General features: G+C 40.8%; 1 protein-coding gene across 1 annotated transcript in view; it reads right to left on the bottom strand.

The window, feature by feature from the left end:
• The window catches only part of Nvl (nuclear VCP like), a 54,355-nt gene extending 41,490 nt beyond the window's left edge, over window positions 1-12,865 (bottom strand). The window contains exons 1-6 of the mRNA XM_055609306.1: window positions 12,733-12,865; window positions 10,892-10,965; window positions 9,600-9,652; window positions 9,419-9,515; window positions 7,533-7,590; window positions 6,010-6,282 (exon numbers count right to left, since the gene is read on the bottom strand). Coding sequence (XP_055465281.1) covers window positions 6,010-6,282; window positions 7,533-7,590; window positions 9,419-9,515; window positions 9,600-9,652; window positions 10,892-10,965; window positions 12,733-12,789 — 612 coding nt within the window. The 5' untranslated portion in view covers window positions 12,790-12,865. The remainder of the gene's footprint in view (window positions 1-6,009; window positions 6,283-7,532; window positions 7,591-9,418; window positions 9,516-9,599; window positions 9,653-10,891; window positions 10,966-12,732) is intronic.
• Between the last annotated feature and the right edge of the window lie 4,562 nt (window positions 12,866-17,427).

Below are 17,427 nucleotides of genomic sequence, written 5' to 3' on the forward strand. Positions count from 1 at the left end.
TATTGTGCTTTTTAGTTAAGTCTTCAGATGCTAAAGTATACTGAAAATTCATAACACATCCCAATTTGGATACAAAATTTTAAAGGGTAGTACTTTATCTGGACTTTGGAAAATTCATACATGAAAAGGTTGGTCCCCATATCTGGTTGTTTCAAATATATTTCAAGGTTTTTCCTTTTTTTTTTTTTTTTTAAGATTTATTTATTTATTTTATGTATATGGGCACTCTGTTTTCATGCATACCAGAAGAACAAATCAGATTCCATTGCAGATGGTTGTGAGCCACCATGCAATTGCTGGGAATTGAACTCAGGACCTCTGAAAGAGAAGTCAGTGCTCTCAACCGGTGAGCCATCTCTCCAGCCTCCTATTTCAAGGTTTTTCAAAAACCAAGTATTGACTTCACATTTAAATGAAAAACACAATTCCTTAGCTGCACCAGCCACAGTTCAAGTACTATGAAACCACATGTGGCCAGCACTTACCACACAGGAGAGCCCTACAGGATACCTGTGTTGGAATGTTCTTTTTATGCACTGTGTAAAGTTGTCCTTCTGTACCAGCAACTCTGCTATTGTTATTCTTATGGCTGCATCATATTTTGTACACATTCTTCTCCTTCACCTTCTGATTGATTTAGTGAAGAGTTGAACAGCCTGGAGCAAGGCAGGAGAAGATAGACAGGACTTCTGGGCAGAGACAGGAACTCAGGTAAAGAATCAAGGACAGGAGATTGGACAGCCAGACATGAAGGAACAGGTGCCAGGACTGAAAACAGTTAACAAGTTACATGGGAGAATGTAGATTAGTATAAACAGGTTAATTTGAGCTATAACAGCTGGAGCTGAAGAGATGACTCAGTAGTTAAGAGCACTGACTGTTCTTCTAGAGGAGCAGGGTTCAATTCCTAGCACCCACTGTCTGTAACTCCAAGATCTGACACCCTCACACAGATATACATCCAGGCACATAAAATCAAAAAATGAGGGCTGGAAAGATGGCTCAGAGGTTAAGAGCACTTGCTGTTCTTCCAAAGGTCCTGAGTTCAATTCCCAGCAACCACATGGTGGCACATAAACATCTATAGTAAGATCTTGTGTGCAGGCAGAATGTTGTATAAATAATAAATCTTCAAAAAAAAAAAAAAAAAAAAAAAAAAAGAAAAAAAGAATAATTTTTCTTTTTAAAGAAGTTGTATAAGCTAACCTAAGGCCAGGTTTTATATATAAATAAAAAGTCTCCGTGTCATTACTTGGGTGCTGGTGCCTCGAGACAGTCTGGAGTTAGATAACCTGTCAATGTACAATGGGGTAAATTAGCAGAAAGCCTCATTTGCTTGGCTATGAATTTACTTTAGAATAATCAGTTAAGGAAGATAGCAAATGTCCATATATGTTTACGTACATCTGTTGAGTCATATTTGTGTTATGTATATGTACGAGTGTGAAGAACAAAGGTCAACATCTAGTGTGTTCGTCAATTATTTTCCACCTTTTTCCTTTATACTTTGAGACAGGATCTCTCTACGTAGACTGGGGGTCTGGAAACTATGTAGACCTGTAGACCATGCATGCTAGCCTTGAGCTCAAAGAGATCCACTGGTTTCAGTCTCCCCAGTGCTGAGATTAAAGGCATGCGCCAGCCACTAAACCTCACTCCTCTTTATTTTCTGAGACAGGATCTCTCACTAAAGCTGCAGTTGGCCCATTTGGCTAAATTAACTGGCTAAGAAACCCCAAGGGGAAAGAACTGGAGCATATATACCAAGCAGGAGCTGGCTGGGCCTAAGGGATGTCTGATGGGACTGGCCTCCCCTGGTGGGTGGGGAAAGCTGGGTTTTGTAAAAGGAACTTTTATTTGCCTGTTTCAGTTGTTGTCTGGGAGGCTTACTACCTCCTTTGCTAAGCTACGCCTGGTCATGAAAGATCCTAGCGTCCGTATAATCTAATCCAGGCTTAGAGCGTTTTCAGTCTGAGACTTACAGCTGAATAAGCTCACCCTTTCTTGTTCTTACTGAGGTCTGGTTCAACTCAGATGTTGTCTCAAACTCCTCTCCCAACTGACTTATACAATCTAGCTTTTCTCTTGGCCTCTGAATTGCTCTACTTCGCCTCAAACTAACTCAAGCAATCTGCTCTAATCTCCTGGCTCCTTCTCATTCTCTGGCTCATTTGGTCTTCACCTCAGTTCTCTCTCTGCAACCTGTCTATTACTATCCCAGTAAAACTGCCCCCTCTCTCTCTGTACTGTCCCTTAAGTAGCTTCTCTTTCCTCTCTCTTCTTGTGAGAGTTGGGCATATCCTATTTTGTCAAGCTTTTCTCTGATTCGTCACTATTTCTGCTACTCAATTAGACATCAATTTCAAACATGGGTGCTTCCTTCTACACACAAACTTTAGCTCCCTCTTTGGGATTAAAGGCATGTACCACCACACGTGGACCTTAGCTTTTCTTTACCTGAAACATGCTCTACTTTAGACAAGTTTCTGTTTGCCTCTGTCTCCTGGACTAAAGATGTGTTTGTATTCCAGTTGGAATACAGACCTTAGGTCTTTGGCTGTGATTTCTTCACAGAACAGCCATGTTCTGAATTAATACTCCTCTACAGGGTTTGTGTGCTCATTAGTGGGTAGAGGGTAGCCTACAGTGGTTCTAGAGCAGTAGTTCTCAACCTTCTTAATGGTGTGGCCCTTTAACACAACTCCTATGTTTTAGTGACCCCCCAACCATGAAATTATTTTCATTGCTAATTCATAACTGTAGTTTCGAATTTTATATATCCGTGTTTTCTGATGGTCTTAGGCAAACCCTATGAAAGTCATTAGATCCCCAAAGGTTTGAGGGTTGAGAATCTCTGTTCTAGGGGTTGATGCCTATGCCAGTCTGTAGTAACAGGTGACAGGAGTTGAGCCTTCTACCTACCTGGGCATTGCCTGCAGCCTCCTCTCAGGCCCTTCTATTTAGGGCTAGACTTTGAGCCCTGCCAGTCCTCCCAGTGGTTCATTAACCTGGGCCAATCTTAGCCCTGAAGATTAGGAATCTATGTTGAGCCTAGCAGCCCCTTGTCCTCCAGGTCTTCAGTTCCATTTGGCCTGGGAACTGGGACCTGGAACCCCTCTTTTTTATAGCTGGGCCTAGAATGGAAATGACAAGTAAGATCTCAAGGAAAGGCACCAAAACAAACAAACAAGCAAAAACAAAAAAACAAAGAGTCCTTCCTGTCTCTATTTGCTCAGCATCGAGTATACAGAACTGTGCTATTGCAAGCAGCTTTCATATGGATGGTAGAGACTGAACTCCAGTCTCCATGCTCTCATCATATGCACTTAATAACTTAACCATTTCCCAAGCTCCATTTTTGAGTTTTTGAGACAGGATCTCATATAGCGCAGGCTGACCTTGGACTTGCTATGGAGAAGTAGATAACCTTGATCCTCTAAGCCTTTGCCTCAATCTCCCAACTGATACAGTTTTGCAGCAAATAACTAATTTCAATTTTAAAAGGTCTTTTATATATATATATATATATAAAGGTATTTGCCTATTCTACACAATTTCTTTCTTACGGTATTATTCTCACTGGACACAAACTGCCTTGCTGTTTCAGCAGCTATCCTTTTTTCAAGAACTGAAGCTATCAATTCTATCCCCAAGGAGGATAGACACAATTTCTTTCTTACGGTATTATGGTATTATTCTCACTGGACACAAACTGCCTTGCTGTTTCAGCAGCTATCCTTTTTCAAGAACTGAAGCTATCAATTCTATCCCCAAGGAGGATAAACTCCTAAACAATTGTGTCTCCACAAGTTCATCTGGCACTACAAATGCAACAAATGTCTACCCTGTGCTAGACAAACTTCAGCCAGGAAACCATTATTAAAAAAAACAAAGTCCTTGCTGTTAGGCTGGAGAGATGGCTCAGAGGTTAAGAGCACTGGTTGCTCTTCTAGAGGTCATGAGTTCAATTCCCAGCAAACACATGGTGGCTCACAACCATCTATAATGAGATCTGGTGCCCTCTTCTGGCATGCAGGTCTACATACAGACAGAATATATATAATAAATAAATAAATAAATAAATCTAAAAACAAAACAAAGGTTGATTATCTTAAAAAAAAAAAAAAAAAAAAGTCCTTGCTCTCCTGGAGTTTAAAACAAAGAGTTGAGGTTTGAAAAAAAAAGAAAGAAACATCTACTTAATAAGCTAGGTGACCTAATAAGCTAGTGAGGAAGATTTAGGAAAAAAGCCGGCACATCACAATTTAACTTTGCATGGTCTCAAAGGTTTTCTAAGGAGATGTGAAGTCTGGAGAACATGCTCCAGCTAGAAAGTTCAAGTGCTCAGACCCCAAGTGAGAGAGCTTAGTGCTCTAAAACAGCACAAACTTGTTGTCACTGAAGAGGAGGAGGGGTGGGGAGACAAACAATGACATCAAGGAACAGCAGGGTAACCAAATCATACCGGGCTTTGTGGCTTTTGATCCGAGACTGAATGAAGGCACTAAAGATTACAAACAGAATGGTACTATGGTTTGGGTATGAAGTATCCCACAGCTCATATGCTGAAGAGTTGGTCCCCAGACTGGATCATGAGGGTATTAGTTTCATCAATAGAATGACTGATCCATTTGAGTTCATAGCTGAACAGTTATTAGGAGGTGGAACCAAACTGGAAGAAAAGGGTCACGGGAGAATGGTGGATGTCACGGAAGTAGATTCTGGAATTGTGTTCCTTTCCTATCACTCCTTACTGGTTTAATGAGGTGAGTAACTCTGCTCTGCTTTCCTCTTTTCACCATGCTGCTACACCTTTCCTCTGGCCTAGGAGCAACACTACTTCAAATAGGTTTTTCCTCCTTTAAACTATTTCTTGGGCATTTCCCACTGCATTAAAAGCCTGACACGAACGGCAGTGACCCAAAAATTCATGGAAAAATATTGTATGTGAAACATAGAGTAGAGTAAAAAGACACAGATTACACTTAGAAATCTATTCAATAGTTAAGGCAATAAAGATCCTGGACTAAGATAAGAAATGACAGAAGTAGTCAAAAGTGATGCAATTTGTAGAGGAATTTTAATTCAGAACATGGCTGCTGTGGCAAGAGATCACATCCAATAACCTTCTAAATCAGCGTGAACCAACTAGAAGGCAGACACGCCTTTAACCCAAGGAGGCAGAGGCAACGAGATCTCTGAATCAAGGTCAGCCTGGTACCGGGTAGGTTTCAGATAAAGAAAAGCTTAGATCCAGGCATGGTGGTACACATCTTTAATGCCAGCACTCAAAAGACAGAAGCAAGCAGATTACTGAGTTCTGTTCAATCAGTTTGGTTGAATCAGTGAGTTGAGAGGCAGTGCAGTGGAGTTCAGTTTGTGGAGTTCAGATTGTGAAATTCAGAGGCAGTTTTACCAGGACTTTTACAGAGACAGGTTGAGGGAAGAACAAGCTAGACACAGGTGAAGAAAACAAGCCAGAAAATGAGAAGGAACCAAAAGATTAGAACATATTTAAAAAATAAATAATTAAAATAAATAAATTAAAATAAATTTAAAAAAAACAGAGATTAGAACATATTGTCAAAGTTAGTATGAAGCCACACAGAGCAATTCAGTCAGAGGCTGGGAGAGAAGTCAGTTTTAATCAGTCAGCTTGGAGAGAAGTTTGAGCTAGAATAGCTGAATTGAACCAGACAGCAAGAGTTCAGAAAGAGCTAGAAAGGGTGAGCTTATTCAGCAATAAACCTCAAAGGCTGAAAGCATTCTAGGCATAGATTAGATTGTATGGAGGCTAGAAGCTTCCAGGATGAGGCTTAGGTTAGCAGACAGAGGCAGTAAGCTTCCAAGACGACAGTTAAATCAAGTGAACAAAAATTACTTTTACAGAAGCTAACTGTGTATTTCAAAGTACTTATGATTTTTAAAAACAAAACATAAGGATATGCTTGATTGAAGAGATTGTAATATACTTCAACTACACGAACTAAACTTTCAGTATAAAAATACCTGTATCTCAAAATCTGGCTTTTTATAGTTGCTTTGGTCATCTGATAGGTCCAAGGTAAGACTTTCTTTCTTTCCACCTGAGGTTTTGTCAATAAACCATCCTCCCTCAGACTCGCGGGCAGGGGTCTTCACTGGCATGGAGCCCACTTTAGAAGTCAGCAACGGTGTTGAAGTGGCAGCTTCTCTCTGTTCTAGCTTCGGAGTGGTTGAAACAGATTCAGAGTTTCCTTTCCGATACAAAGAGAGCAGGGAACTGTTCATGTGATTTGCTGACTGGCAGAAACATGATTTCAGTGTAAGTTACTCAGTAAGTCTTAAAACTCCAGTACCTAAACTAAAAAGCTTTGTGTATTTTGCTTTAAACAACTTTTCTCACAACATTTACAACCAGAATACACAAGTTATCGATTAGGAAACTCCCAAACTTTTACTATCCAAAACACTGTAACTACTCTAAGTCAACAGAAAACCAGCCCAATTCAAAGTTGGTGATTAAATAAAATGAAGAGATATGAAAAATGAACTGTTATCATGAGTCAGCACTATCTCATCAATTCACTACTGGATCAAATATAATGGAGTACTATAACCATAAATTCAAAGCTTCATTTACCAAGGAGGAAAAGCTAAGAAGAACCAAGTACCTTGGTGCATTTTGATTTATCATTGTAGTTAGGCCTGTCATCAGTAATGCTGTCTCCCTGGCAGAAAAGCATGTCCATCTCCTCCCTTTTTTGTTTGAAACATCTCATTATATAGGTCTAGCTGACCTGGAGCTTGCTACATAGAACAGGATGGCCTAGTACTCAGACATCTGCCTGCCTCTGCCTCCCAAATGCTGAGATTAAGTCACACAGACCTGATGAATTTTTTTATTATTATTTCCCTTAATATTCTAATCTGGCGAAGCATGATGGTGCATGCCTGTAATCCCATCACTCTAGGAGGGGAGGCAGAGGCAGGCTGAGCTCTATGAGTCTAAGGCCAGCCTGGTCTACAGTGTGAGTTTAGGCCAGCCAAGGCTACGCAGACAAACACTGTCTCGAAAAACAAAAACAATGCAGTATTTTAATCTGCCTTTAGTTTTGGCTATTTGGCTTTTCCATTATATAACTGATTATCAAATGTAAGTACTGGAAGGGTGATTAAACCTTCACTGGTGCGTATAGGAAGCATTCAATTATGTATTGATAAAGATGGACAAGGTCCTTTATTCTATTTTTGGCTTCTTTTCTAAAAAAGGATCACAATGAGTAAAGGGAGAAAAATTAGGCTGAAGAGATGGCTCAGCTGTTAAGAACACTGGCTGCTCTTGCAGAGGACCCAAGTTCAGTTCCCAGAACCCCCATGATGGCTCCCAACTCTAGTTCCAAGGTACGGCCTCTTCTGACCTCAGGCACCAGACACACATATGGTGCATATGCATACATGCAGGTAAAACAGTCATACACATAAAATGAAAATAAATGAATCTTTAAAAGAAAGAAAGAAATCAAAGTGGGCTTTTTGCATGTTTTGCTTACCTGTGGATCTGGGTAATCGTCCATGTTTGAATCATCATCAGAAGAGCTTTCAGTGTACCTCAATATTAAAGAGAGTAAAAAAACATTTCAAAGCCTTTTCTCTGATAACCTAAAATACTACTATCCCAAACAAGTCAGTATGCTAAGGCAAAAACATGATGATTAAGAGTCCTGGGGCTGAGAGCTGGAGAAACAGCTCAGCAATTACAAGCACTTGCTGCTCTTACAGAAGACCAAGGGTGGGTCCTATCACAATGACCTCCAGCTCACAAGGGGCATGATGCCCTATTCTGGCCTCCAAAGGCGAGGACACACGGGGACACACACTCACGTCAGTGTATTGCTCACCCATCATCAGAGATGCTTCTTTGTATAGAAATGGGAATTAATAGAGACTCACAACTGGATCATGCGCAGTGTTGAGAGAATTTAAGTATTCAGTTTTAAATGGACTGTCTTCACCAAGCTTCCCTCAGGATCAGAGATTTACCCAGAAGAGGAGGCAAAAGACTGCAAGAGCCAGAGGTGGCAGATGGCTCCAAAGAAACAGTGTCTTGCAGACTCGGCAGGACTAATGCACATGTAAACGCAGAGACTGCGGCAGCACACACAGGACCTGCACAGGCTCAAAGCAGACACACCTAGCACTGAGAGGGGCAAGTGAACACAAGCCATCCTTTCCTCCGTGGAGGTCACTGGATAGATTAACCACACTCTGAGGAAAGCCCCTTATTTGGGAGTAGTTAGCTGGCGAACACAAACAACTCCAAAGTTTCTCTGTGGCCCTTTTGTTTTGGTTTGTTTTTTTGTTTTGTTTTTTGTCTTATTAGCTTTTTGTTTATTTTGATTTTCATTTTATGTTTGAGAGGGAGAGAGAAAGGGATCACGAAGTTGGGTGGGTAAGGAGGTGGGGATAATCTAGGGTGATCAAAATACACTACTAAATTTTAAACTTTAAACAGCCAGGCTTGGTTACGGAAGCCTTTACTCCCAGAATTTGAGGAGCATGGAAAGGCTGATCTCTGTGAGTTGAGGCCAGCCTGATCTACACAGAGAGTTCAAGGACAACCAGGACTACAGAGAGACTGTCTCAAAGCTAAACAAAACTAAAGTAAACTAGAAATCCATTTTAACTACTTAGAACCCGGTGGTTAGTGCCTCTGAGTGCCATGTCCCTTATCTATCAAATAATAAGGAATGTCTCATTGAGGTGTTTTTTCTGTGTGTGTTTATAGGTTTATTGCCTGCATGGATGTAGTACACCATGTGCGTGCAGTGCCCGAAGAAGCCAAGTGGGTGTGGATCCACCGGAACTGTAGTAACAGACAGCTGTGAGTGGCTATGTAAGTGCTGGGACCAAACTTGCTTGCTCTGGAAGAACTGAGCCATCACTCCAGGTGAAAAAATGTTTGCATTTTTAATGTGAGTGCTCCAGCCATAACATATTTAAACATCAAAATTTACTGTCATCTTTTTAATATACCTGGCATTATGGTAAAGCAAAGAATAAGAAGATAATGAGACAACTGTGTTGGTAATATAAAACAGTAACCACATGTTCAATGCCACATGATACTAAGATTACAGTATTTTTCTATAACTAGATCATAAGAAAACACTCACAAGGGACCCAAGAAGGCCCAAGAAAGACTGACATCTACCCTGACTTTTTCACATGGCTGAGTGAGATTTGTGAAATAGAAATGAATAGTCAAGTTACTAAATGTCTTTAGGGACTAGAGAACAATCAATATGGCTGTAGGAAACAACAAAGTAAAGTAGGAAAATGTTCAGGTACAACAACTGTATTGTTGGCCAAAAGGAGGCACTGGCAATTCTCTAAGTATGAATGTTGGACTTTAGAAAAAATGCTTTACAGTACTTACTCATCTTCTTCATCTTGTCTTGCTCTTTTTGCCAGATGTTCATCTTCTAGTTCTTTAAGATTCTTAAGTTCTTTCTCACTACTAATTATACTAAATACTGAAATAAATAACAAAATGCCATGAGCTAAAATAATTATTTCTGCAACTGTTGATAATTCTACTCAAACGGTGAAAGACTTACCTTTTTCTACCTGAATCCTAAAAGCATTTCTTTTTCTTCGACCATAATCTACACTGGGAAAAGAAAATAATTTTAGCACACAGTTTTCACAAATATTTTCCACTAAATATTATTGGTTATACTGGTAACCTGTCATGTGCTACTCTGGGACTAAGATGAGGGACCCTTGTCTCAAACTAAAGACAGGGTCTTGTAACCCTGGCTATCTTGGAACTTCCTAAGAAATTCACCTGCTTCCTGGAGTGGGGGGAGAAAGAAGGTACCACTGACACAAAATGAGGGAATTAACAGCTTAAAAAAAAAGGAAGGCGTGAGACTGGAGAGATGGCTCAGAGGTTAAGAGCACTGGCTGTTCTTCCAAAGGTCTTGAGTCCAATTCCCAGCAACCACATGGTGGCTCATAATCATCTATAATGAGATCTGGTGTCTTCTTCTGGCATGCAGGCAGAGCACTGTATAAATAATAAATAAGTCTTTAAAAAGAAAAAAAGGAAGGTGTTCAGGCTAAATGAACATATGCTCTAAAGACATCCTTCAATGACTTTGATGAGCAATAGGTCTGAGGAGTAGCTTTCAATGATAATGACAGTGACCCACTGAGAGGGTACTATGAACTTGTGAGGGGCAGTTTATATGGTAACAAAGACTGAAGAGCATTAAGAGATTCAGTGAGTAAGGACACAGCTCCTGGATATTCTTACTCACAATTCTACCTAAAAAATCTGTTCTTCGACTTTCAACTGTTAAGCCATTCCTTCAGACAATGAAAAACCTGAGTTTAGTTATCTAAACTGTAATCCATCTGCTGTTTATGTAAACTAATTTTGAATAGTTTAACAAATACAATCACTTTACAGATTGAGAATTCACTGTTGCTTTTTATTCAACCTGTAATTTTCCTTCCTCAGTTTTCCAGGTGATGGGATTATAGACAAAGCCATCAGACCTGACTCACATTCCTTGATAGAGTCTGAAAGCTGAGGACGGCTTAATGGTTTTAATTTTCTGATGGAACAGAAAAGGAAGTAATATAGCAGTATCTCTACCTCCTGGACAGTCAAAGAGGAAAAGATAAAAAGTAGCCATTTCCTCTGGTGTAAGGAATTAACACCAAATATTATACATGATTACAGATGTTTGTATAACTGATTTAGATCCAGGTTTATGAATTGTAAAATTATGCCAGCAGCCACTGATATCAATTGAAAAATTAAGCAAGATGGAATATTTTAAATGAGGGGGGAGGGTGCGCTTTAAAAAATAAGCAAAGATTCAGAGGTATACTTCTTTACCTGTACATTCTTTGCAAATCAGAGGCTAAGATTCCAGTGTCTACATATTTGCCACATCTGTTACTGGTGAGGTACTAAAAGAGAAAATATATATTTCAACCAATAAACAAGAGGTTGAGTTATTTCAACACATACTTAATGTAAGTTCTTCAGCAATGAAGTGTACCACGAAATAGAAAAGTGTATCACAAACACACTTTTTAAAAAAAATTACCACATCTGTAATTAGAGAATTAGCATAATAAGGCACTACAATTCAGTATCTTTAAGGCAGTGAGAGCTTAGTATACAACCTATGTCCCAAACACAAAAAATATAGCAGCAATGTTTGACTATCAGCTGAAGGCAATTCAAGTGTTACCATTAAATCACCTTTTTTTTTTTTTTTTTTTTTTTTTTGAGATGTGGGTCTTGCTGTTGCCCAGGCTGGTCTTGAAATACAACACTCGTCTAATAAATGCAAAGCCCTGTGTTCCATCTCCCAGTATCATCCCTTCATGAAAAAAATGCATACAGTTGGTATTCCAGATATTTCAAAGACCACTGAATATTCTGACTAGAGCTCTGCCAAGCTCCAATTTAGCTTTAAAATAATCTCAATGGCTGATCTGTGGAGTCAGAAAGTAAGACCATGATCAGTTCTACGCTTTACCAGAATTTAAAACAGGCTGCCAATGAATACTTGGAAGGACAGATGGTAAACTGGAGGTATTACTGTTTGGTATGGTTATTTTCTTCAGTCATTTGTACCCTAGGTTGACCTTCAATTTCGAATTCTCCTGTCTGAGATTCTCAAGTGCTGAAATTAGAGAAATAATACTACACTTGACCTGCAATAGTTTTTGCAATAGTTAACTAGATTATTAAGGGATTAAATACAGAATAAAAAGGAATAAGTCCAAAAGAGGCTTTACACTTTAACAACTAGATGAAGAAGGTTGTGTCATTTTCTGAAATAAAAATACTAAAGAAATCTGGAGGGGGGGAAAAAGCGTTACCTCTAGGCTGGAGAGATAGCTCAGTAGTTAAGGACACTGGCTGCTCTTCCAGACAGCCCAGGGTTCAATTTCCAACATCTACATGGCAGCTCACACTATCTATAATTCCAGTTCCAGGGGATCCGACACCCCACCCAGACATACATGCTGGCAAAACATCAATTCACATAAAGTGCTTATAAAATAAAAATACTCTTAAAAAAAAATGTGAAATCTGGGGCTGCAGACAGCGTCCAGTCACTGATAAGGGGTAACAACTAGGACGCTGGATATAAAGCATTCAAGAGACACTGTCTCAAAACAGTAACCAAAGATACACACGAGTACATCCTCTATGTAAAGAGTAAGTCTCAGGCTGGGCGGCGGCGGTGCACGCCTTAAATCCCAGCACTCAGGAGGCGGCTCTCTGGGAGTTCCAGGCCCGGCAGGGCTGCGCGGTACGACGCTGTCTCAACAAAACCAAACAGAAATCAGGTTTCTCCCTCTAATTCGTACTGCTGACTGCACCACTGACGTCATTATAAAAAGGATTATGAAAAGGAAAAACAAAACCAAACACAGGCAAAGCATCCAGGCCCCTGAGGCTGTTTTCCTGTTCCCTAAGGCAACCGCAAGCTCTGGAGAACGGACTTAACGTTCAGTGCTGAGGGCACTGAAAGAAAACTCTTTCGGCCCTGATTTAAGAAGAGGTCGGAATCCCACCCTCAACGGGAAAGGCAGGCCGGCGTCGGCCTCCGGGTGGAGACATTCACAGAGCACGCCGGGACCCAGCGGCGGCGTGAAGCGCCAGGCCAGGCAGCCGCGCGAAAAAGGGGGACGCGGCGTCCACGGACACACACGCACCTGAATGACCCGTTGCTTGAGCTTCCCGTCTACGAACACCGCAGGCCTGGGCTTCATGCTGCCCGAGCAAGCAGCACGCGCCTCCCCGTTACCCGGGAAGCCGGTCGCAGCCGCCCTCCCCGCCGCGCCGGAAGCGCGGAGCACGCGGAGTGCCGCGGCACCGGAAATGTCCGCCGCACTCTCCCTCCAGCAGGAAAGTTCCGGGAGCAGGGACCACTGCACTGCTAAGGAGATCGGGGAGACCTGGCAGTGCGCGCGAGTTTCTACTCCGGTTCTTTAACAAGACTATCGGTCCAACAGGGCCTAGGAGGGTGGGCCAGCTTTGAAGATGTTCAACTTTATTGGTTCCCAACTGAGCAAACAGACTCTCTTAAGCAATTAGAAAACTTGATGCTGAGCCAGGCGTTGCGGCACCTGCTTGTCATTTCAATGTTGGGGAAGCTGAGGCCAGGAAGATTGCTTCAGAGTGAGTTCAAAGGCAGCAGGGCCAAGTATCAAGATGCTGTCTCAAAACAAAACAAAAAAGTTTGGATGTGCCGCCTTCTAAGCTAGGAACCGCAACATGTTCGTGGGGTTTTTGTTTGTTTGTTAGCTTGCTTGCTTTGCTTTTGTTTTTTGTTTTGAGACGGATGTGTGTGTGTGTGTGTGTGTGTGTGTCTTACACTGTAAAATCAGGATAGTGTGGAACTCAGACTGCAGCCTGAGGACTTTTCCCCTTAGAGACGTCTTTTCAGGAAGATTCGTGGCTTTGTTGCAGAAAAGAATTTCAGGATGAACCAATATAAAGAAAAATTAGAATTTATTAAAGGATAATTTTAGGGGCTGGAGAGATGGCTCAGAAGTTAAGAGCACTGGCTGCTCTTCCGGAAGACCTGGGTTCAATTCCCAGCACCCACATGACAGCTCACAACTGTCTGAAACTCCAGATCCAGACCCTCATACAGACATATATGCAGGAAAAACCAGTAATGCACATAAAATAAAAAATTGTTTTATAAAAAGATAGTTTTAACAGTTGTAAGCACGGTGGTTAATAAAGAGATGCTCAGGAAACGAGTAACATATAAATAACCCAAGTAACATAAATAACCCAAGTGAGTATGGGTTTCTTGGCCTTTTCAAGGGAGCGTTTTGTTGTTGTTTTTGTTTTGCAAGAGTTGCTAATTGATACCTGTTTTTAAGGTATATTGTTCAAAGAGTAATTTACAATAGGGTTTAAATGGTTGTTAGGAAAGTTGGATTTGCCCACCCTGGTCTACAGAGAAAGTTCCAGGACAGCCAAGGCTACACAGAAAAACGCTGTCTCGAAAGCCAAAAAAAAAAAAAAAAAAAAAAAAAAAAAAAAAAAAAAAAAAAAAAAAGAAAGAAAATTGAATTCATGAGGGAGAAGTGCTGAGAATACAGAATGGGTTGGCCGTTATGTTTCTGTGATAAAACACATGACCAAGGCAACTTACGGAAGGGTTTCTTTGGAGCTTACAGTTCCAGAGGGATAACTGTCCTTGATGGCAGAGCAGAGGTTGCAGGAAACTGGGCCAGCCACTGAAAGTACATGCCTCTAACCACAAACAGCCCTGAGTAACTCAAGTTAGTAGAACTCTTTTGAAACCTCAAAGCCTGCCCCCAATGACATGCTTCCTCTACCAAGGCAACACCTAGTTCTCCCCAAACAGCCCTCAACAGTAGACAAGGGTTCAAACGCCCAAGACTGTGAGAGACATCTATTCAAACACCACAATAACCATGCCTGGCAGTCCTTATATTTCAGTTTTGTATATCAAACCCAAAACCACTCCACCAAATGAGCTACACCAAGTGAACTATATCTCTAGCTCCAAATGTCGTTCTTCATAATGCCAGAATAATATTCCATTTATATGCTTATATGTTAATCCGCTCATGTCTTGGTGGGTGTCTGGGTTGGTTCCATAATTGGACTGCTGTAGGAGTAGTGTTGTAATAAAATATAGGTATATAGGTACTCTAGTGTACTGACAATCATTTGGCTATATATCTAGGAGTGGGCCAATTAGATCATACGATAGTTCTATTTTTAGGAATCTTCCTACTCTCTTTCATAGTATCTGTAGTAGTTTATATTCCCACAAATAGTATATAAGGGTTCCTTTTTCTCCAAATCCTTGTCAGCATTTCTTGTTAATTATTTGTAATAGCCTTCCTGACTAGAGATGGAAACCCAGCAGCAAAGTTGTTTGCATTTCCCTGTGTCACACTGCTCTCAATAGCAGGTATATAATTTTACATCGCTACCAACATGTTTAAGAATTAGTTATTCAAGCTGAACACCGAGGCTAATTTTATAATTCCAACATTCAGGAGGCTGAGGCAACAATATTGCTACAGGTTTGAGAGTAAGCCTGTTTTAGGTTCAGGAATAGCTGCCCACTGACCACTCAAACACCAGACTCAGATTGATGGAAGTTATGAACCTGAACAAAAACTGACCAGTCAGGGACATAATCTAGACTTGGGAGCCAGATTATGATGCCAATCTGTTTCTAAGGCAGGATTTTTATACAAAACACATAACCAGGCAACAACCAGCTAACCAGGGGTAGGAAGTGGGGGAGAGGCAGTGGTTTTACAACATTTTGACTAGCTAAACATAATTGATTTTGTTCCAAAACATAAATGATTTTGTTCCAAGTGTATTGTATCTAGGTAGCTATACAAAGCACTTCATGCTGATTGGCTGGGATTTAGGGGTGAGGAGCTCTTGGGAACTTCCCAGCTTTGTGGGAGTGAGGAACACAGCAGAACATCCATTTATCATCTATTGTTTTATTCTAAGCAGCAAGTATTGTATCGAATTATTGAATTGTATCCTGGTGCCCTATGTGCCTGAGAACTTGAACTTTTTTTTATGGTTTATTTATTTATTATGTATACAGTGTTCTGCCTGTCTGTACACCTGCACGCCAGAAGAGGGCACCAGACTCATTATAGATGGTTGTAAGCCACCATGTGGTTGCTGGGAATTGAACTCAAGAGCTTTGGAAGAGCAGCCAGTGTTCTTAACCTCTGAGCCATCTCTCCAGCCCCTGAGAACTTGAACTTAATTTCACCTTATAATCAAGATGGAGACTGGGAGGCAAAATGGCTTCTGGTGTGCTAAAGGTGGCAGCAGGTGTTAACAGATGATTGACAGGTGATGCTTCTAGACAGACACAAGAGATTCCTTCTATAACTCCCCCTTTCAGTCCAATAAGAAAGCCCTTTCTCTTACAACAGAAACCATACACAATAAAAAACAATTATGAATCAATCAGTTAAGATTTACATTCACAATGTCCAGGTCATACGTATTTTGTGAGTTTGGAGAAAATACGGTCTCCCCTATCTTGGTGAATTTATAGAGTTTTGCACATAAACCATTTTCTATTATAACTTGTATTTCCAAACTAAAAACAATTTTTTAGATCTAAAACATCTTCTTTGATGCTAAACAACATAAGCTTAATTGTGAGACTATTACTATCTAGTCTGCCCATCAGATGACCCGTCCTGCAGGTCTGTCACTGGAGATCCTGAATGGGGGAGTGGGAATGAAAAAGGGAAGGGTGCAAGAAATGAAGACCAAGACAGTTTCTCTGAACAAAGTCTCCGTTTATTATTTTTAGTATATCCTTTATATAGGCAGGGCGAAAGGAATGTAATTGCCTTTTGCGGGATTATTAAGTGACTAGAAATCACAGGATGGCCCACCAAGATGTGTTTTAATGGTTGTTTGGAAAGGTCCTCAGAAGTGTTACTTAGGAAGCCCTGAGGGAGAGGAAGGTTTAACATATTTCAGAAAGACGATCTTATCAAAAGCCCCAAGTCAGCCAGGAATGCACTATTGTATCCAGGTGGTAGGCCATCAAGCCAGATGCCAAAATTCCGGGGGGAGCAAGGTGCCAGAAGGCCCCCGGACAATCAGAGACCTGAGAAGGAATCAGAGAACTATCCTGGGTTTGTAGGAAGTGCAAAGGAAGCAGTTACCCCAGTTAGAGAAACGACAGCGGTAGCTGGCTGCCTGGAAAGTTACCCATGTTTCTCCATAAAGTTGAAGTTTCCATCTTCAGCCTTCTGGCCCAGAATATATGACAGATCATTTGGTGAAGCAAGAATTATGAAGCATGAGCCTACCCTGTCCTTGTAAAGCTTGACAGTCGACTTCCCTGCATGGAAGTCTGTCTGCTTTGGACAGCATACTGTCAGCAGTTGAAGCAAGGGCGGTTCTGTTACATAAGCCCTCCCCCTGCCCTGCCACGGACTGGCTTGCCACATTCAAGCAAACTCCATAAGAAGTTTTGTCTTCCTTGGGGTCAAAAGGGGATGCTTCTAGCAGAGGACATGTTTTGTTGTCAAAAAAAATCCTTAAAATAATAATAATCTTTAAATGCCATATTGTGTATGTCTCTGAGGTTTTTGAAGGCTATCACATCCTCCTCGGTACACACTGACAGAGTGCGTAATCACTCTTTATCTGTCTATAGTATATTTGTATAGGGAAACATTACTTGTTTTTAGCTATTTACTATCTGTTCAAACTTGGAAACATATTTCTGTAATAAACTAGACAAAGACCATGAGTTTGATTGACTAAATGTTAACTTGCATTCCTTAATCATCCTAAGCAGTTTGTAATGAAAGATCCCCGGAGGGTATCTTCCGTCAGAGAGACCCCCTCCC

Source organism: Psammomys obesus, unplaced genomic scaffold, assembly GCF_907164565.1.
Source record: "Psammomys obesus unplaced genomic scaffold, mPsaObe1.curated_primary_1811, whole genome shotgun sequence".
NCBI classification, from domain to species: domain Eukaryota; kingdom Metazoa; phylum Chordata; class Mammalia; order Rodentia; family Muridae; genus Psammomys; species Psammomys obesus.